The sequence below is a fragment of the Panthera onca genome, chromosome F1, assembly GCF_046562875.1.
Source record: "Panthera onca isolate mPanOnc1 chromosome F1, mPanOnc1 haplotype 2, whole genome shotgun sequence".
NCBI lineage: Eukaryota > Metazoa > Chordata > Mammalia > Carnivora > Felidae > Panthera > Panthera onca.
This window is the reverse complement of record NC_138355.1, coordinates 42,070,122-42,092,084: the sequence shown is the minus strand read 5'-3', so window position 1 is coordinate 42,092,084 and position 21,963 is coordinate 42,070,122. Positions and strand designations below refer to the sequence as shown.

General features: G+C 36.5%; 1 protein-coding gene across 1 annotated transcript in view; it reads left to right on the top strand.

Moving 5' to 3' along the window:
• The window catches only part of KIF14 (kinesin family member 14), a 55,934-nt gene that overhangs the window by 27,916 nt on the left and 6,055 nt on the right, over positions 1 to 21,963 (top strand). The window contains exons 19-27 of the mRNA XM_060644044.3: positions 1,000 to 1,126; positions 3,806 to 3,899; positions 4,488 to 4,620; positions 5,964 to 6,064; positions 11,258 to 11,352; positions 14,729 to 14,953; positions 15,435 to 15,619; positions 18,453 to 18,611; positions 19,192 to 19,314. Coding sequence (XP_060500027.3) covers positions 1,000 to 1,126; positions 3,806 to 3,899; positions 4,488 to 4,620; positions 5,964 to 6,064; positions 11,258 to 11,352; positions 14,729 to 14,953; positions 15,435 to 15,619; positions 18,453 to 18,611; positions 19,192 to 19,314 — 1,242 coding nt within the window. The remainder of the gene's footprint in view (positions 1 to 999; positions 1,127 to 3,805; positions 3,900 to 4,487; positions 4,621 to 5,963; positions 6,065 to 11,257; positions 11,353 to 14,728; positions 14,954 to 15,434; positions 15,620 to 18,452; positions 18,612 to 19,191; positions 19,315 to 21,963) is intronic.

Genomic DNA, 21,963 nt, shown 5'->3' with positions numbered 1-21,963 from the left:
TTAAGAGAACTCACAGTAGGGTGTTTGTTATCCCAGTTGTATGAACTCAATCACTGAAACTTTTGTCATCTCAGTGAGGACAGAGGCATCTTCCAGGCGCTGACTCACATTAATCAAGTTCACAAGACTGAAGCATAAAACCAGAATGTCAGTATTTTAATATCTTCAATTGCCTTTTAATCAACCTTTGGCTATTCTTTCTTCTTACATTAGTGGTTCTTAAAGTATGGTCTCTAGACCAGCTACATCAGCATTACTGTTCGAAATGCAGTCTGAGTCCCCACTCCAGAAACTACTAAATCAGAAGCTCTGGAAGCGGGGCCCAGAATCCATTCTAACAAGTCTTGCATGGAATTCTGACAAATACTAAAGTTTGAGAAGTGTTGTTTTTATCTCTGCTTTGATTCCTTGTATCTTAACCTCAAAGTTTTATCCTCAAGTGGCAATTTTATTTTTCTTTTTTCCAAGTTTTGTGGCAAGACTATGGGTAGAAGAAAATACCTCTAGTAACCCCAAAGTTCTGATACAATAATGTAGTGATGGTACATTACCCTAGGACACAAAGTACCTAGTGAATCACTTGAGAGTCTTAAAAGAAAAAAAAAGCTGTTTAAATCTTGAAAACAGTAATTATTAATGGGCTATTTGTATCAAATGAGGTTTTCTTGGTGTCTTTTAAATGTAAGTCTATTTAGTCAACAAATGAACTCTTTTGAGCAGTTTTTTTCTCTTTTTTTTTCCTGAAGGTTTTTTTTTTACTTCCTATCAATGGGAAGAACAAGATTAATTTATGTCATCAGAAATTCCTAATGATTTTGTTACGGGGCAAATTTCATAAAGATATTTTATAAATCACTTTTTAAAAACATTTTTTGCTTAATAAAATATACAAAACTTGTATGAAAATGAGGTTTAATTATACTGTGTTACCATTATCAATTACAATTTCTCTTTTTGTATATTCTCATGTGTGGGTCTATGTGAATGAATACCAATTAGGCTTTAGAAGACCACAGCATCCGCCATGCAAGAATTCTGGAAGCTTTAGAAACTGAGAAGCAAAAAATTGCTAAAGAAGTACAAATCCTACAGCAAAATCAGAGTAATAGGGATAAAACTTTTTTAAGTGAGTATATGATGATTTTAGCAGGCATTTTCAAGTTTTATATGTTATTTCATATAATTACTAAAAAGTTACTTGCCTTTGTATATTACAAATGGTTTATTCTAGATGTTGCTGACCTTTTGGATCTAAATAAATAAGTTTGTAGGCATGACTGTTTTAGAATATTCATATATTTTTTTTTTGTTTTGTTTTTTTTTGTTTTTTTTGTTTTTTTTTTTTTTCAACGTTATTTATTTTTGGGACAGAGAGAGACAGAGCATGAATGGGGGAGGGGCAGAGAGAGAGGGAGACACAGAATCTGAAACAGGCTCCAAGCTCCGAGCCATCAGCCCAGAGCCTGACGCGGGGCTCGAACTCACGGACCGCGAGATCGTGACCTGGCTGAAGTCGGGACACTTAACCGACTGCGCCACCCAGGCGCCCCTAGAATATTCATATTTTAGAATATTTAGTTACAAAGGCAAATAGTAAACAAAATTTCAAGTGTTATTTTAATGTGTAAGATGTTTTTATTTTTTTTAAATGCTTATTTATTTATTTTGAGAGAGAGAGTGAAAGCAGAAAAGGGGCAGAAAGAGAGGGAGAGAGTCCCAAGCAGGCTCTGTACTATCAGCACAGAGCCTGACGTGGGGCTAGATCCCACAAAACATGAATTCATGACCTGAGCCGAAATCAAGAGTCAGACGCTTAACTGACTGAGCCACGCAGGTGCCCCATGTAACGTGTTTTTAAATACAATCTCTTTTTCTGGGGCACCTGGGTGGCTTAGTTGGTTAAGTGTCTGACTTCAGCTCAGGTCATGATCTCATGGTTCATGAGTTCCAGCCCCACATCGGGCTCTGTGCTGACAGCTCAGAGCCTGGAACCTGCTTCACGTTCTGTGTCTCCCTCTCTCTCTGCCCTGCCTCACTCGTGTTCTCTTTCTCTCTCAAAAATAAATAAACATTAAAAAAATAATCTTTTTCTAATTTTTAGTTCTTGTATTTAAATGGAACCTAATCACTGTGTAGTTCATCTTCTTTTTCACTTGGATGTTATTTTTCACGTATACTTCTACACTGCTGTATAGAACACGCATGTTTTTAATGTAAATGTTTTTCATTATGGAAAATTTTCAACAAACTGTAAAAGTAGAGCAATTACTACAACAGATCTTATATCCCTATTATCCAACTTTAGCAATTACCAACATGTTCAGTCCTGTTTTGGTTATGCTCAGTCCCCCGGCCTCCTTGGACTGCTTTGACGCAAGTCTAAGACCTTCTACCATTTGATCTATCAACACTTCACTGTGTATCTCTGAATTAGATGAGGACTCTCTTTTCTCTCTTTCGCTGTCACTCTTTAACCATCACCATGATATTATTATCAAACCTAAAAAATTAATAATAATTTCTTACACTCATCAGATTTCTAGTCTACATTCAAATTTCCTGGGTTATATCATAATTTTTTTTTATATCTTGTTTGTTTGAATCAGGATACAAGTGTGATCCACATGTTGTGTTTGGTGGATATGCCTTTGAAGTCTCTTTTATTTATTTATTTTTATTTTATTTATTTTTTAAGTAGGCTCTACGCCAACATGGGGCTTGAACTCACCACCCTGAAATTAAGAGTCACATGTTCTACTGGCTGAGCCAGCCAAGTGTCCCCTTTTAAGTCTCTTTTAATCTGTAAATTTGCTCTTCTTTTTTTTCTCTTTCCCCTTGTAATTTGTTTGTTGAAAAAATCAGGTTATTTATCCTGTAGTTTCCCACATTCTGGATTTTGCTGTTGTATCTCCATGGTGTTGCCTAACAGGTTCCTCTGCCCCTAGATTCCCCATAAAGTAGTTATTTCTGCAGGCCTGTCAGACTCACATTCAGTTTTTTAGCAGAATATTTGGTAGTTGTATTGTATACTTTTTATAACTTCTATTTTTAAACACATTGAAAACTATTATATAATATAACTGTTGTTATATCTGTTGCAAGAGGTTAAAAAAATACACTCACTAATAAATCTTTTTATTCCTCTTAGGGCCTAAAAACAGTGCCTTGCAATGAATACTTGATTTTTTTTACCATGTGAATAATGAGTTTTATCCTTGCAAAAAAAAGTGTTCTAATGGAATATTGGTTATAAGTTTGAGTAATACAGAAAATATTTATGATAAAATCTGAAATGTAACTTAGGAAAGTGGAATTGTGGCCTAAGTTATTTCCCTTTTTTGTTTTGATGTCCTGAAACATATGTTTGTTTGTTTTAATTTTCAGGCAAAATAAAAAAAAGATTGTAGTTCTATATAAGTAAGGCTGTAGTATACTTTACCTAAAATTTTAAACAAATTAGAAGTTAGGAAAGAAATAAATGAGAAAAACAAATCTTTAAAGATAGAAGAAAAAGCATTGTCTTTGGCATTTCCTCTCTTACAAAATCTTTTCTGTATCAACTTTCTGTGTCACCTTCAGCACCTTTTTTCTGTATCTCCACAGGTGAAAGACCTCATTTTCTATGAAGAGTATTTTATTTCAGGCTTGAGGAAAAGTTACTCACATATTGCCCTTACTTTCTGCAATAAATAGTTAAAGCCATTTATTTGAAATCAATATATTTTTTTCAGGAGTTGGTCTGCCTAATGATAGAAGTTAGGGCTCATATGTGTATTTTGAATCTTCTCTTTGTGCTTTCTACTAGTTCAGCCAAATTGGAGCTCCATGAAACTCTCAATGATGATTCAGGAAGCGAATGCCATCAGCAACAAATTTAAAAAATATTATGTTTTTGGCAGGTGAGCAATTATCTTAATTATACAGTAATTCTTTGTTTTAAACTAACTGACCCTCATATGATTGCTTTCTAAATTTAGTTTCCATAAAGGTACAGTGTCTGTAGTGCCTGCCTAGAACAGTATCAGAATCCCCAACAACACTCGCAGATACCCCTTTCCGGACTCACTCTGGAGTAAAAGACTTTCAACAATTGCCATACTGTACTAAGTATGCTTATAAAATAAATATTTATTTTAAGCATTTTTAAGTATATTTAAGTATACAATAAAATATACTTATTTTATAAACATAATAATTTCAGATGTTTTAGGAATTTACTAATTTTCTTTTGAGTTACAAACTTATTAATATTACAAGTTTGGAAAGAAATATACATGATTAGAATTTGATTTTTAAAATTTTTATATAAGAAGTTATTCTTATATATACTAGACATGAGTTTTACTTTAATAAAAATGTTAACAGTGGAGAGAGATATTTAATCAGTGGACTGCATTTTCATGGAAGTTATTCTAATTCAGAAAACCCTTAGTATAAATGTGTATGTATGTTTTAGGGTAAGCAGTTTTCTTTGGTTTTTCTTTCAGACATGATGTATCAGATAAAGGAAGTAGTTCGGACACTTCTGTGCGGGTTCGTAACTTACAACTAGGGATCTCAACTTTCTGGAGTCTGGAAAAATTTGAATCTAAGCTGGCAGCAATGAAAGAACTTTATGAGGTTTGGAATATTATTAAAATCTCTATAAACTTTTTGAAATAAAAAATATGTAAGTGACATGTTCTTAGTAAAGAAAATTGGTAAATAAAGGAAAAGGCAATTTACATTACCCAAACCAACCGGTATTACCAATTATGTATGTTTATTTTACTTTTGCCTATAGATGGGCTTCTATTGATTTGTTTTAATATAGTTATGAATGTAGGGGCGCGCCTGGGTGGCTCAGTCTGTTAAGCATCTGACTTCAGCTCAGGTCATGATCTCACGATTCGTGAGTTTGGTCCCCGCATCTGACTCTGCACTGACAGTGTGGAGCCTGCTTAGAATTCTCTCTCCCTCTCTTTCTGTGCACCTCCCCAGCTCATTCTCTCTCTCTCTCTCTCTCTCTTTCTCCCTCTCTCTCTCTTTCTCTCAAAAAAATAAAAATAAAAAATATTTAAAAACTAATATGCGCAGATATATTTTTAGTTCTATTAAAATAGCAAACAATTAGAAACACCAAAAAGCACAGCAATGGGGAAATATAAATTTAATTATGTAAAATGCATATTATAGGCATTGAAGATCATTACAAATGATACAAAGTGTTTTATGTCTATGAAATTTCTTCTTCCCTTAAATTTAAATGTAAAAGTTTGAAAACACACAATTATAACTGTGTGAACAGATTAATAGAATATACAAAATTAATATAATTAATGTAATAATTTCCAAATTTTCTGCAATGAATGTGGATTGCTTGTGTAATTATAGCAACAAAAAAACTATTGAAGTCATTTGATCATTCTTGCTTTGATAGATGCATTAAAGTATGGTTTGTGAGTTACCTTCATTATCTTCCTACTTTCAGCTGTTGCAATATTCTTTGATTATTTTTTCTATATAATTATACTATTTCTGAATCAAGCTCTATATGCATAGTATTTTTTTAGAACTTTAATTAATATTACTTTAAATACTTAAAATTCAGATTATTATCAGGATTAATATATTTAACCAGGGAGTGATTGAATTTTAATGTTGTCATATTATTTTCCTTCTGAGGATTTATCTTTCCTGTTCTTACTATGTCTTCTAAATCCCAAGTTTATTTTTTTGAATCATTTAATGGTTTCTGTTTCTTTTATTAGTAGAGCTCTTTTAATACAATTTCTAGCATCATGTGCTTGATTTTTTGTTTTATCAGGAATGGGATATTTTTAGACTTCTATCGGGTAACCTATACTTTTGCTAATTTTTTAAATTTGAAATGTAACAAACTTAAACTTTTTTTTTCTCTTAGTAGCTAAACATTTTTAACCCAACTTAGTAGAAACCATATATATATATATATTTTTTTTTAGAGTAATAGTAATAACAAAAGTGAAGATATCTTTTGTGATCCTGAAGATGAATGGGAACCTGACATTACAAATGCACCAGTTTCTTCCCTTTCTAGAAGGAGGTAAAGACATTTTTATTTTTTTGTTCTGGGTACACATATATATCATTTCCTTATTTTAAAAGAACTATCTATTGTCATAATGAATATGTCTGTGCAGGAAACCCAGTAACATAAGAGAAATAGTATGTTATTGATCAAATTACAGCACTTGGGGCATTAAGTTGTTTATCAGTCAGTTAGAATAGGAACAAAAATGGTTGGCATTTCACCAGCAAGTCTTAAGAGTGACATAAGACATAAATAACATAACTTTTTTTTAAGTCATATTTATGACTTAAGACATAAGAAACTAAATCTAATTTCCTATAAAAATGAATAGTGTTTATTACTTTTAAATTACCCTTTTTCAGGAACTTGGCATATTCTATGATATGTTATTATAAGTTATAGAACTTTAAATGCTGTCAAGTTAGTATGAACACCACAGAAGAATAAATCATGGTGATAGAGAACTTCTGTATATGACAAAGGCTGCTTATTAACTAAAAATATAAAAGACTTCCACGGTGAATAGATGCTTTTTGAGAAAAAACTAGCTCTGTTTAGACCTCAGATACTTAGATTACAGAGGGCAAAATGGTATAATAGAAAGGCCTTGGTCTTGGAACCAATTTAGCTGCTTAGTTTGGTTTTTAAACAAAGACTTCTTTTTAAATAAATACTTCTTGGTTTGTTTTTAAACAAGACTACTGTCTGCTATGTCTTGAGGATATAAAGATGAATAAAAAATACTCTCTGTCCTCAAAGACCAGGCACTGAGGAAACTAGAGGAACAGTTGATAAAGACCCAAAATTAAACCAGGCAGAAGGACTGGAGAGGAAAGCCTGGTTTTATACATATTCAGGAGGAAGAACCAGCAAGAACTTGGCTGGCTGTGGGGTTGAGGGTGATAAAAGGCTCCACAATGAATCCTGGTCTAACTAGGGTGACTGGTGAGGGGAAGATGGTATTCTCTGAAATGGAGGTTCAGATCAGTTTATTTTTGACCCTGATGACTTTGAGATTCCAGGGAGCATCCAAGTGTATATTCAGGTCAAGAACTTTGAAGGAGGGATTTGGGAATTTTCAGGATATAAGGGTCAATGGCATTCATCCATCCAACAGAAGCATCATCATTATCAAGAACATTTATTGAATGCTTGCTAAGTATTATCTCATGTCGTTCTTACAACAAATCTATGAGGTTAGTGCTGTCCTTACCTGCCTTTTACAAATGAAAAGGCCAAAGATTTAAAGAGGGTAAGTAACTTGTCCAAACTCATAGAGCTAATAAGGGAAGAATGGGCACTCAAATCCAGGTTTGAGTGACTCCAGAGATCCTGACTTCCTTGACTGCCATTGCCGGATAGCCCCTCCTTTGCATATGAAAGGACAGAATCTTTCTGGTTAAATAATTTTTTTTTCCACTTCATCACTGTCAGCTGCAGCTCAGAATCCGTTTGGGTTTCCAGACCTTTTCAGGCCTTTCTTGTTTTGGACTCATTTTAAACTCGTAAAATTTCAGAGAGATGTAATTGCTTTATAGGGGTTCTTCCCCCTGTACTTTTGTCCTATTTGCTGTATGCCAGCTCCTAAGCTGCAGTAAGAAATAGCCAAGATCTAATAGTTGATACGTGTTATCTTATATGTTATATACACAACAGCTGTGTGTTTCAAGCTGAAAGAAATACAGACCTTGTCCTTTAAACAGATTCTGAATTCCTTGAGCATAGGGAACACATCTGTATCCCCTACAATGTAGTATAATAAGAAAGTCACAGGCTCATGTCACAGTCCTGGGTTCTAATTTTTTGTATTAAGTTTTTAATTTTCATTCCAGTATAGTTTACAGTATTATGCTAGTTTCAGGTATAGTGATTTATGCAGAGTGTGGCCATGGGCAAGTGACATTACATCTTTAGGCTTCAGTGTTCTCGTCTACCAAATGGAGACAGTAATACATATCTATTCTACAGAGCTTATCACTGAGTTTAAGTGAGGTCATATATAAAAACAATTGCTTCTCCTGCTACTTCTATGACCACCATGGGGCTGATGATGATGATGTTGTGAAGTAGTTATAAGGATTAAGAAATAAAGTATGTAGGGATGCCTGGGTGGCTCAGTCGGTTAAGCGTCCAACTTCAGCTCAGGTCATGGTCTCGGCATTTTGTGCATTCGAGCCCCATGTCGGGCTCTGTGCTAACAGCTCAGAGACTGGAGCCTGCTTCGTGTTCTGTGTCTCCTTCTCTCTCTGCCCCTCCCATGCTCATGCTCTGTCTCTCTCTGTCTCTCAATAAGAAATAAATGTTAAAAAAAAAAATAAAAAAATAAAAAAGAGATAAAGCATGTAAAACTCCCACTGCAGTGGATGGGTGTTGAATAAATGGCAGCTCTTATTATTATTGGGTGCTTAATATGTATTAAGTAAAATTAAATCTTGGAATTCAGAGATGATCTGAGATCTGATTTCCGATTTAATACCAATAAACAGATAGTGATATCTTTAGGTGATTTATCTGGAGGACTTCAAAACAGAGTTGGGCTCTCCAAAATGAGCTAAAGATGGCCTGTGGGGGAAATTGAGTGGATGGGCTTGGAGTACTTACGCTAACCTGGAGTAACATAAGCCTCCCAAAAATTCAAACCAGAAGTACAAATGCCTGAGGGGGTGAATTATAAATCCTTTTAGATTTTATAATTACTGGTTTCTTATTATCTTTTATTATAAACAGATACAGACTTAGAATTGTGGATCACAATATGAGCATTAATAATTAATGGACATCGGTGGGTGACAGGACGGGTGAAATAGATGAAGGGGATGAACACTTAGCATGATGAGCACTGAGTAACGTACAGAAGTGTGGAATCACTGTATTGTGCACCTGAAACTGATAGAATGCTGGATGTTAACTAGACTGGAATTTTAAATTAATTAAAAATAAATAAATCATGAACATCAAAATTTTAGCTTAGTGAAAGTTTGTGATTTACATCTTATTTTCTGCTAACTTCAGAAAAAATTAGGCACCAGGAATCTACTCCTGAAATCATTGTTGCACTGTATGCTCACTTGGATGTAAATTAAAAAATAAATTATTAAAAATAAATAAATAAATAAATAAACATTAAAAAAAATAAAAAAAGAATTAGGGAACCAGCAGAAGTTTAAATTGTTGCTGAAAAGCCAAAGCTTCTTTTAATATTTTTTAAGATTTTGAAATCCAGGTGTTTTCGTTTGGTAAAGAGGTTTTTTTGAGAACTTCTATAATTTAAAAGTATCATATTTTTTTAAAAAAATGAATTGCTCTTGGTCAGAGACCTTGTATATGAAGTTTCAGCCTTGTAAGAATGTTTATGACAGAATTGCAAACTCTGAGAATGCCTCCAGGTAATGGAAACACTGACAGATTCTTAATTATGGAACTGCTACCCGGCCACAATACGCACAGCTGTTCTGCAATAAAATAGACTGGTTTGGCTGCCTATAAATTTTGATATGTATTGTGGACAGTTAAAAGTAAAATTTCCCCTGAGGTTAAGTGAAAATTCTGTGAAAAGAACGTAACAAGCATTTTATTTGTGTTTAAACATTGTTTAACCACGATAGTGTTAAAAGAGTAAGTTTTCCTAGTTTAGACTTATTGTAATAATATACCCTTTCCTTTCGTCCCTAAGTACAAAAAACTGTTACTTTTGAGAATTGACATTTCCTCTCCCTACTACCAGTCATACTGAGAGTTGATTTTTCCTCGCCCTGTTATCAGTTATATTTCTGTGTTTTTCTTGTAGGAATTCATGGGGAAAAATTAAATTTGAAACATTTAGAGGACTACAGATAGAACGCGTTTTTGTTTAACGGTCTTTTCCACAAACAGCATTTTTCTTTGAGGGGCCGATGGTAATAGAGAGTTCTGTCAGGAAAGAGACTTCAAAGGATCCCCTAGATTTAGATCCAGGTCACCACTCGTGTCTTCAGGGATGTAATGAGGGCTGGAGTTGGAGTTTAGAAAATTGATAGATGAATGGCAGGCAATCTGGAAGTAGGCCGCCTTTTCCAGTAGCAGTTAGGAAGAATGAATAACAGCTAGACAGCCAGTCACACTCAAGGGAGAAATCTGAGTGGTTTTATGGGCTGTGGGAAAAGAGGCAGCCAAAAGAGTGATTAAGGATAGAGTCATTCTCTCCATTTGTGCTATTGCTGCTACACTTCACAGGTGTTATGCTTTTCACACTGTAGCAAATACTTACTTGAATGTTTATTCAAGTGTTTAGAATCCTTCCCAGGATGTTCTCAGGATAAAATCCAAGCTTCCTTAATTGGCATCCGAGGTCAGCCTCAAGCTGGCCCCCACACACCTCCCAGCCTCATCCCTTGCTGCTCTTTCACATCTTAGACTGCGGTCCTTCCAAACCTCGCTTGGCTCTTTGCACGCGCAGTACTTTTCTCTCATCGCCGGGTCTTCCCGCATCCTGGCGCCCGTGTCTGAATACTCTTCCTTCTTTCTCAAGCCTGCCTCCTCATTTGGCTAACTCCTGTGCATCCTTCAGTGTCACTGTTCCCAGAGGCCCTCCTGACTCCTTGGGCCAGGTTGAGTTCTCCAGAATCTACCACGGCATGCTCTGCTCTCATGAAACATCACTTTATTGTAATTATTTGCCTAATTTTGTTACAGAAAAGGAGCCCAGAAACCATGTTTGCTTGTTTAACCACAGTATCTAGAGCCTGTAAATAGTAATACTCTTCAAATATCAAGCAAATATTGTTTAATTAATAACTAACTGTATGCTTAGAATAATACCTCTAAATAGTAAAGTTCGTGCTCAGTAAACCAAATGAACTATTTCTTGATGAAAAGGTTTCCATAGAAAAGACACACGTGCATACCCAATTTCTTTAGAGAATTAAGAATATTCTTGGGGTGCCCAGGTGGCTCAGTCGGTTGAATGTCTGACTCTTGATCTTGGCTCAGGTCATGATCTTGTGGTTTGTGGGATTGAGCCCCACATCAGGCTCTGCATTGACAGCACAGAACCTGCTTGGGATTCTCTTTCTCCCCCTCTCTCTGCCTCTCCCTCTCTCTCTCTCTCTCAAAATAAATAAACTTTAAAAAAAAAAATCTGTTCCTTTTTTTTTAAAAAAAGAATATTATTAATATTATTACTCCATGTAGTATATAACTACTAATTTTATGGTTTATCTTTTTTAGGAGCAAAAGTTTGATGAAGAACAGGAGAATTTCTGGTTGTTTACATGATATACAAGCCTACCCAATTCAGAATTTGCATTCTTCCCATTCATCAGGTATTTTTTCATCAAATTTTCTTACATCCTGAGAAAAGCATCAAGTCCTGGCTCAGTCACTACCTTGTGTCATGTTCTTGTTGCAAATCATTTCATCCAAACTTTCACTTTTTTTGCAAAGTGAAGAGGGTGGGCTGGGTGGCCCTTTCCATGTCTAAAATTCTGTGCTCAGAGCCTTTTAATAGAGTGCCTAATTCAAATGTGGAAGGAAAGTTTAAAAGAAAAAATTACAGGAATTTTTCCAGCAAATAATTATTTTATGTGAATATGGATGACAGTATTAATTTTCCTATAGAAGGTGGACACCCTGTAAATTTGCATGTGTAACTACCTGTAAGAGTTGAAATTACTACCAGGTAGTAGGGGCTATACAGCAATAAAAGAGAAAAACGCCTACTTCACTCAACAACCTGGATGAATCCCAAAAACGTTCCATTGAGTGAAAGAAACCAGGAAACAAAAAGTACATACTGTATGATTATATTTCTGTGAAGCTCAGGAACAGGCACAACTGATGTATGGTGACAGAAGCCAGAGCAGTTCGGAAGAGAATAATGGCTCCAGAGGGAACCTGTTGGAATGTGCTTGTGGAAACCTTGCATACATTGATCTAAGAGGGGGCGCGCACACATGTGAAAGCAATAAGCTGTATACTTAAGACGTGCACACTTTACAGAGGATAAACTATACCTTAGGAAACAAAAAGTTTTAAAGTTGCTGTATAAGTTAATAATCTGTGTGATAAGGGCACTAATGGGATACAAGTAGTCGTAAAAGAAATTATATTTCATCTTGACTTTAAAATAGAGAAATTTAGTTTCTTTCTTTTTAAACCCAAAATTACTTTTTAGGAAGATAATTATCTTAATACTTATTTAATCTAAGGGAAACAAAATAAGCTGTAGGCTTTTTGTTTACCAGCACAATAAAAGGTTATGTATCTGTGGTATCGTTATTTATTCAGTATTATTTGAGAGTAAGAGGTTTTACAAAAGTAGTTTTTCCAGATGAATTAAAGCTGCCTTTTTAAGGGCCATATTTAAAAATTAAGTAAAATACAAAAGGGCTTTGCTTGTTCGCAGTTTTCAAAGAGAGAAACAGAAACCCCCATCTGCATTTAGTATGGACTCGCCCGGGCTGCGGGTTCTGGAGGGTGCACTTTTCAGCTCTGGGAAGTTGAGCAAATGTCTAAACTTCTCACCTTAAGGGCCATATATTTATATTTTTTTAATGAAAAAAAAAATTTAAGTTTATTTATTTATTTTGAGAGACGGAGCGTGCACGCCGGCAAGTGGAGTAGGAGCAGAGAGAATCTCAAGCAGGCTCTGCATTGTCAGCAGAGCTCAATGTGGGGCTTGAACTCACAAACTGTGAATCCATGACCTGAGCCCAAATCAAGAGTAGGGCGCTTAACCGACTGAGCCTCCCAGGCACCCAGGGCCATATTTTTAAACTAGAGTTTTGCAAGGCTTTGTAAAATGTTGATGCTGGATTTTATCTATTTATTATTTATTTTATTTTTAAAAATTATTTATATATTTTATTTTACTTTAATTTAATTTAATTTTTTTAATTTTTTTAATGTTTTATTTATTTTTGAGACAGAGAGACAGCATGAGCAGGGGAGGGGCAGAGAAAGAGGGAGACACAGAACCAGAAGCAGGCTCCAGGCTCCGAGCTGTCAACACAGAGCCCTACGCGGGGCTCGGACTCACGAACTGTGAGATCATGACCTGAGCCAAAGTCGGACGCTCAACCGACTGAGCCACCTAGGCGCCCCTATTTATTTATTTTAAAGATAGGAAACAAACCATAAGAGACTCTTTTTAACCAGTTAAAAAAATTTTTTTTAAATGTTTATTTATTTTTGAGAGAGCTGGAGAGGCAGATTGTGAGCGGGAGGGGCAGACAGAGACACAGAATCCGAAGCAGGCTCTAGGCTCTGAGCTGTCAGCACAGAGCCCCAAACGGGGCTCAAACTTGCAGACTGCGGTATCATGACCTGAGCCGAAGTTGGATGCTTAACCGACTGTGCCACCCAGGCTCCCTGCTATTGTTCTGTTTTGTTTTATTATTTATTTATTTATTTATTTATTTATTTATTTATTTATTTCAAGAGAGAGCATGCAAGCATGAGGTGGGGTGTGTGGGGGAGGGACAGAGGAAGAAGGAGAGAGAATCCCATGCAGGTTCTGTGTTGTCAGTGCGTGTAGCTTTCTATTAATCATGAGATCATGACCTGAGCCCCAATCAAGTATTGGACACTTAACCAACTGAGCCACCCAGGTGCCCTGATGCTGGATTTTAGAATGCATTAACATCATTACCTTCTTAAACAGAGATTATATTGGTAACTATTTATGATGACTAGATTATAATCATTATTATCATAATATTATTACCCTGCAGTGTAGAGTTTTTTCTCTTCCCAAATCAAATTCATCTTTGGTCTAGACTCTTTTTTTTTTTTAATACTTTTATTTTGTTTTGTTTTGTTTTTTTAAGTAAACTCTACCCCCAACATGGGGCTGATCCCGAGATCAGGATTCTTATGCTCTACTGACCGAGCCAGCTACGTGCCCTGTTCTAGACTCTTAATAGTCCCCGTCCTTTGCCCTCATTCTACCTTCCTTTTAGTTTGCTGTTTGTATTGCCTATGAACTGTATCAAAAAAATAATCTTATTTATTAAATGAGAATCATTATACTCATGAGTTAGCATTCTAGTATAAAGTTATTTCCAGAGGCTCCAAATGAGCTCTTTCAAGCTTTTCCATTTACTTCTGATTTGGATAGTGCTTAGAAAATTATAGTGAAAGTCTGTCTCCCAGAGATGTGATATATTAACTGTAGATAATTGGCTTTAGCCTATTTTGATTATAGTATACTTAGAGATGGAACTATTAAAAGTAGAGCTACTGAGACATTCCTCTTAATATAGTTTGCTTTATTATTGCCTACGTTTACAGCTTATGAATTAAATTAACTTTACATTATGATATTTATATTTATTATTTTTATATTATTTTATTTCATGTAACTGCCATTGTTTCCACCAATTCACTGTTTCTTAGGTGTTCCCAAAAAGTAAATAAAGAAGGAGATTGAACCAGTGGTTATTTAGTTTATTTGAATTGTCTGTTATTTATATTGTTGAACTACTAACCTATGGATTGATGCCATTGAAAGATTAATTGACTTCCTTTATGGACTTGTGTTTTCACTTTGGCATATAGAAGTAAGGGTGTATTGAAATAAGAACAGCCTGCTTTGAAATTACTGACGAATGAGTCCATAATATGCTTGCATTAATGTATTTGTTGGAAAGTGTTGTGCCTGAAAAGTAGGCTTAACATGGCTATTTTCTGCCCATATAGGCTTACTGGAGAAATCGAGCACCATTTCCCCAAGTTCAGCAGAATCTTTTCTTCCTGGAATTTGCAAAGAATTGATTGGGTCATCGTTAGATTTTCTTGGACAGAGTTATGATGAAGAAAAAAGCCTGGCAGACAGCCTGATTAATAATTTTCTTAAAATTTATCATGGGCTATTTGCCATTTCCAAAGCTCATGAAGAACAAGATGAAGAAAGTCAAGATAACTGTAAGCAACCTTACTGCTTTTATTAACTTACATGAATGACTATTTTCTGCACATTACATTTGCTTTTGAATGATTGCCACATTTGGCATGCATTTTCTGACTATGGTAAAATGTTTCTTAAACATTTTAAATCCTAACCTTAACCCTAACCTGAATCCTAGACTAGAATAATCTTTTTTTTTTTTTTAATAAATTTTTCTTTTAAATGTTTATTTATTTTTGAGAGAGATGGAGACAGAATGAGAGTGGGTTAGGGGCAGAGAGAGAGGGAGACACAGTATCCGAAGCAGGCTCCTGGCTCCGAGCTGTCAGCATAGAGCCCGACATGGGGCTCGAACTCACCGAGCTGTGAGATCATGACCTAAGTCAAAGCGTCCGAAGTCGGATGCTCAATTGACTGAGCCACCCAGGTGCCCCTAGACTAGAATAATCTTTTATTTGGAGATTATTTCTTCCAATAATTTTCCTTCTTCTTTCGAAGTGTTCTCTTCTGATCGAGCAACCCAGTCACTTACTATCCAGGTCACATGTGCTTTTGAGCAGCTTGTGGTTCTAATCAAACACTGGCTGGATGATATTCTACCTTGTACCAGCACAGCAAGACTTGAAGATGAACTGAGACAAGAGGTTAAAAAACTAGGAGGCTACTTACAGTTATTTTTGCAGGTAAGTTGATTTGCTGATTGTCATTTGAAGAAGTCATTTATTCAGCAAGTATTTATTGACCTTCTACTGTCTGCATCTTCCCTAAAATTAGATCTGTAGGATTTTCAGAAGTGATTTCTGTTTTGCAATTCTGAAAGTGTGGTTTTCTATGATTGTTTATTATTTATTGCCTCTGTGCCAGGCACTGAGAATTCTCAGTGATTGACAAATATTAACTCATTCAATTCTCTTAACAACTTTAGAAGTAGGTACTTTTCTTAATCACCATTTTATAAATGAAGAAATGGAGGCACAGGATATGTAGTCTTTCCTGTTTTATAACCAGTAACATATTATACTATGCTAGCCCTCAATAATGGCTATTGGGAAGAAAGGCGGAGTCTTGCTTTGGTTATATATTGGGTATCAACTTGTGCTGAATGAGTCGAGTCACAAGCCCACTGGTATATGGTCAAGAAAAGTAATTTTTTTTTCCTGTTTACCTTATATCAAGTGAGATTAGGCATGGCTGTGAAGAAGAAGTAAGATAAAAGCTTCTTGGCTGTCACATAAAATCTGGAAGGAGGCATGGTGGCTCTGTTCCACACCTTGAGAGCTAAGCTCCTTCTAATGTACCCTCTGCCAAGCCTCATGCATGCCCTTTATTTCATGGTACACCCTAGTGGTGGAGCTCTGTCTGAATTCAGTGCAGCAGGATGAAAGAAGTGACAAAGAAGGGAAAGGCCAAATGGGCCTTCTTTTAAGGGTAGGTTCTAGAAATTTCCATATGGCATTTCTCTTTATAAGTCTTTGGCCAGGACTTCATTACATGACCACATCTAGCCACAAGTATAATTGGGAAATTATTTTTTATTCTGGACAGCTGTGTACCTAGTGAAAAATCAAGAGTTCTATTACCATGGAAGAAGTAGAGAATTTGATACTGGTTAATACCTAGTCATCTGCCATATCAGTGAACTCTTCCTTAAGAATTCCTTGACTGTCTGAGGGAAGTAGTTATGAAAATACCAAAGGGGATAGGTTCCACTTTTTAAAATGGGTAACTTGGCTTCTTGACAAAATGTTCTAGAATATTTGAACAAATCTTATGTTATAGCGCCCACCAAGAGACTTTCTACATTCTACTATTGTAGTAGAAGGTTAGTTGTATCAAATACTTCCTGAGTGGGCTATTTATTTATTGATAGGATTTGGAAATGTTTATTTGGTTGAGTAATCTAGTCAAATTGAAATCAAATGTTTATTTTTAATTATCCATTATTCTTCCCTAGGAGGTCTTTCTGGGTCTCCCCGTGACTTGGTTAGACATTTCTCTTATTTGTTTTTCTGTTAGGCCTGTACTTCACCTGTTATGCCCTTTAATATATCATATTTACAGGCCTGCATACCTCATTGGGCAGAGTAAGCTTTGGGTAGTTAGAGGGACAGTGGGTCTTTTTTCACAAGGACTCATCATACGATAGCTGCTTGTTTGGATACTTGTTATTGAGGTAATGAAAAATTCACACTGGATGAAGGATCACTTGGGATATAAGTGGTGAGGAAACAGAATGACCCTAAGACAGACAGGTGGACTGCAAACAGGTGTGGGTGAAGTATTAGGTGAAGAAGATGCTCTGAGCACAGGGCCATGAAGATGAAAGGGAAAGCTGGCCAGAGAGCAAAGCTGGGGAGCCAAAACCTGAGGATCTGACTTATGCTTGAGCCTGGAAGAGGAAGCTAGCAGAGGGGTGGTCTGTGGTGGAAAAGAGAGTTTGAGATATACTTAGTCTTAGTTGGCTCTTAGGTTTGAGAGGCAGTTCAGGAACAGAAAAAAACAAAACAAAACAAAAAAACCACTATTGGCATTTGGAAAACCAGTGTTTGAACCCATGCTGAATTAGTTCTGTGTCCTTGGGCAAGCTGCTTCACTTTTTGAGTCTCCCATTTTGTCACCGGGAAAATAAAAATAAGGCCTGTCTGGCAAGATTGCCATGAGGATCAGATGGATGGATGTGATAAGAAGGTACCTGTTAGAGCAACTGGTGGGTAGTTTCTTTCCTTCTTTTCATTCTCTGGAAAGACCACTCTGAACTTAGGGGTTGCGACCTACAAGCTCTATGGGAAATGTTTTATAGGAATTGAGGATGGAGAGAACAGGTGACCTGGAGGGGAAGTTAGACGGAGCTCAGGAGACACTTGCGTTATGTTGGCACAACTGAATTTAGTGACTACACTTACTAGCTAAGTATGGTGTGAGAAGTCTTACCTTTTAGCAGTATTATAAGCATGTCCCAGAAAGCAGGCCAAGAGAAGTATTTTGAAGAGAATCACTGTAGTTGGCAGGTAACAGAAAGAAAAGCTCGGGGAACACCTCCTCGTTGGTCATGTGCACTCTGGTGCAGGAGAAGCCTTTTGTTTGGAGGGTGGTCTTCTCCCCCTTTTCCTTCCCTTTCTTCTTCCTTCTCCCCTGATAAAAGAAAATATCTTTGCCCACCATCTGTCAGATGGCTCCCGGGACAGGAAAAGTTCAAAGGCAAAAGCGCCATGGTTTTGTTCCTTCTTGGGGGGTGAGGGACTTTCACTTATCACTTCTTTCTTATATTAGTTAACTGCATGCTTGTCTTATGTCTCCTATTAGTGTGTAAGGTCTTTGAGGGTAGAGACTATATCCTAGTCATTTTATCCTCGTTAGGAGCTATAGGGTTGCATGTTTTCTGGCTCTGAGATTTTTATGAAGCATAGTCACCATATCGATGAATGCAGAATTTGTTTTCTTCAAATTGCTTTTCTTGTCTTTACCACCCTGTGTAATCTCATGTATCTTATGTAATGGTCCATTTTTATTTTATAGGGATGCTGTTCAGATATCTCATCAATGGTAAAAGAAGCTCAAAACAAAATAGTCCAAATTGTACAACAAGCTGTGAAGTATGTGGGACAGTTAGCAGTTCTTAAAGGGAGCGAGCTACATTTTCTGGAAAACAGTAGCAATAAGGCTACCAGTGTTCAGGTAATTTGGTAACATTAGTTTTGAAAGACTTCATCTGAGGGAACAGTAGACTCCTGATAATAGTATCACTAAACATGATAAGTTGTTTTTATTTGAAAATAGCTCATACTTTTAATAGTTTAGCAATATAATTTAAAACGGTTTCAATCTAAGTTGGCTAAATGTACTGGATAATTCTGAAATCCTCATTTTACTTTTTGGATCTTTGCTTTCATGATAGCCACCTACTTAGCCAATGAACATATGAAGAACTCTATAATTCTAGAAAATTTGTGTTTGCTTGCTTTAAGTTTTCATGCCATTGAAAACATAGTAATAGAATGTTACTGTGTTCTAGGAATGTATTGTCCTGTCTAAGATGACAGACATTGTTTATAGCACGTTATATGTGGAATGCTAAATTACAGGTTTGCTACCTTTCTTATAGACTGTTAGATCTTATTCCAGCTTTAGTTGAATTTAATAAACTTGGAACTTATTATAATCCTACAATAAGCAGAAAATAAAATTAGTTGTTTGATAATTTTTAAAAAAATGTAAAACCTGAGTTTTCCAGTTAATACTTAAAAACTTTTTCTAGGAGGATTTCATGGATGCTCTTTGTGATGGTGTAGGCTTAGGAGTGAAGATTCTATTAGATTCTGGACTAGAAAAAGCAAAAGAACTTCAGCATGGACTCTTAAGGCAGTGTACCCAAAATGAGGTAAGAGGAATGAAAGAACATTCTACATAGTACCAGATGGTCTGTAAAGGTGATTTAAAAAAATTAGTTCTGGGGCATCTGGGTGGCTCAGTTGGTTAAGTGTTTGACTTCAGCTCAGGTCATGATCTCACGGTCCGTGAGTTCGAGCCCCGCGTGGGGCTCTGTGCTGACAGCTCAGAGCCTGGAGCCTGTTTCAGATTCTGTGTCTCCCTCTCTCTCTGCCCCTCCCCCACTTGCACTCTGTCTCTCTGTCCCTCAAAAAATGAATAAACACCAAAAAATTTTTTAGAAATTAGTTCAATAAATTGGATTCTTATAGATTTATGTATTTTAATTTGTGTTGAATAATTATTTTATTGAAAAGGCTGATGCTATCATTATGTCATGGTGATGTTTTCCCCAAGTTACTCTTGAGTTACTGCAGCCTCTGTTGTATAATTTTGTCAGTTATTATCCATGAAAATTCAGCCTGTGGATACACTCCAGAGCAGAATGGAGTGTGGCGCTGACACCTAGTGTTCACTTTCTGCTTGTCTTTTTCTTCTTGCTCTTTGGTTAGGTCTCTACTTGTCCACTTAGGAATAGAAACTACCCGGGCACCTGGGTGGCTCAGTCGGTTGAGCGTCCGACTTGGGCTCAGGTCATGATCTCTCAGTTGACGAGTTGGAGCCCCGCGTCGGGCTCCATGCTGACAGCTCAGAGCCTGGAGTCTGCTTCCGATTCGGTGTCTCCCTCTCTCTCTGCCTCTCCCCTGCTCATGCTCTGTCTTTGTCTCAAAAATAAAGATAAACATTAAAAAAAAAGAATAGAAACTACCATTTATTGATCCAATATTTTAAACTAAATATTTTGACAGAGGCGTTCACCTCTGTTATTTCATATTAAGACACAGAACCAACACAGATTTGAGTAACTTCCTAAAATATGCTTCCTCCCCACCTCCTCCAGCTAACTAACATGAAAGCATAAAAGCAATGCTGTCTTAGAGGTGGCACTGTGGTTAAAACCTGTCTCTGTTATTTTCCAGCAATCATTCATCAAGTCAGTGCTCTGACTCTGTTTCCTCACGTGTCCTATGTAATAATACCTATGTCCTAGGTTGTGACATTATTTATTAAATTTATTAAGTCACTTATTAAATCATCTCTCAGTGACAATTACAGGACTGGTGCTTTATGTGTAATAGTGGTGAACCTCCCCACTTGCAAGGTAGGAATTACTCATCTTCCTGTGTGTTTCACTGAGCTGGAGAACCTTGTCCAGTCTCGAGCCAGGGTTTTATATTCTACCCACCTGACTCCGAAGCTCAGAACGCTAACTAAATAAGTTTTGTAAGCCATTGTTCAGGCACTAACTTTCTTCACTGAGAGTTACTAGTAATGAATTGGGGATTCAGAAGGTAAGTTCAAATCTTACCACAGTGAGTTTCAGAGACGCGTCTGTTCAGCAGTCACATTGTAACAACTTCTTGTTAAAACCATCTCTGCCCATTCCCTTTCTTTTTCTGGAGTCAGTCAGCTGGGATGGAGCTCCCTGGGGTTTTGGTTCCTGAGATCATCCCCCTTAGGAGGGATATCATTTACATACATATTGATTTACCTAGGGAAGTAAATCCGGGGGAAGACTGTTAGCTTCCACCCCTCTGGCTGGTTGTTTCCAGGAAGGCATAGAGTAAGTTAATTTTTTTTTTTTCATTAATGTATGTCTAGCTTATCTTTCTGGGGGAAACTTTCCATATAAGCCAGAGGGGATCTCCATTCCTTTCCTCAGACTAAAGGGCTTTATATGTTAATCACTGTCCGAACCGTCTCAGAACTGGAGAAAGACCCTGAACATTAAGTTGCTCTCCCACTTCCTGTGTAGCTTTGAGCTGCTTGCCTGAGCCCCACTTGTTCATTTAAAATGTGAAGATGATCATAGGTACTTCGTAAAATTGTTCTGAGGATTATGTGCCAGGCCAGTCAGGTTCCTCAGCTCGCTTGGTCTTGTTCTCTGTGGATGTTTGCCTCTCTCACTTTGTGCTTTTATTTTGTTTTTAAAATAAAAACTCATCCAAAAGGAGCTCATTTTGTCACTAGATCAAGATATCTGGGTCTAATCATATTGTAGGAGACATGAGGCTGATTTCAGTTCTATAATGCAACTTTGAAGAAAGTGGACTCCTACTGGCCACTGCTGACATCTTCAGCTTGGTTTTGCTCAGCAGCACATTTATCACTAAAACACTATCACTGTTTGCAGATTGAATGTCTGCTGGCAGTAAGTGCAAGAGGCTATAGAATAAGTTAATGAAAAGCAGAGATGAAGTAATGCATGTGAATGTGCACAGCAAGTAGCAAAGCAGGGTGTGGATGTTAGCTTTGCTATTGTTTTGAGGAAATAAACAGCAAATGAGTCAGGCCCATCTTGCATAAAATTCATATTATCTGCATTTCATGCAGACCTCTACCTCCCTTCCTCTCATTTTCTCTCTGTGGTATGCCACAGCTATTTATTTAGTCATGGTGGGGTTTTAGCTTATCGTATTCTTAGAAGTTAAAACTCAAGAACCTATGGCAGGAAAGCAAAGAATCTAAAGAAATAGAAAATAGGCTCAAACATAAGGCATAGGAGTTATAATTGTAAAGCTGGAGTCAAGGGGAAAAAAGA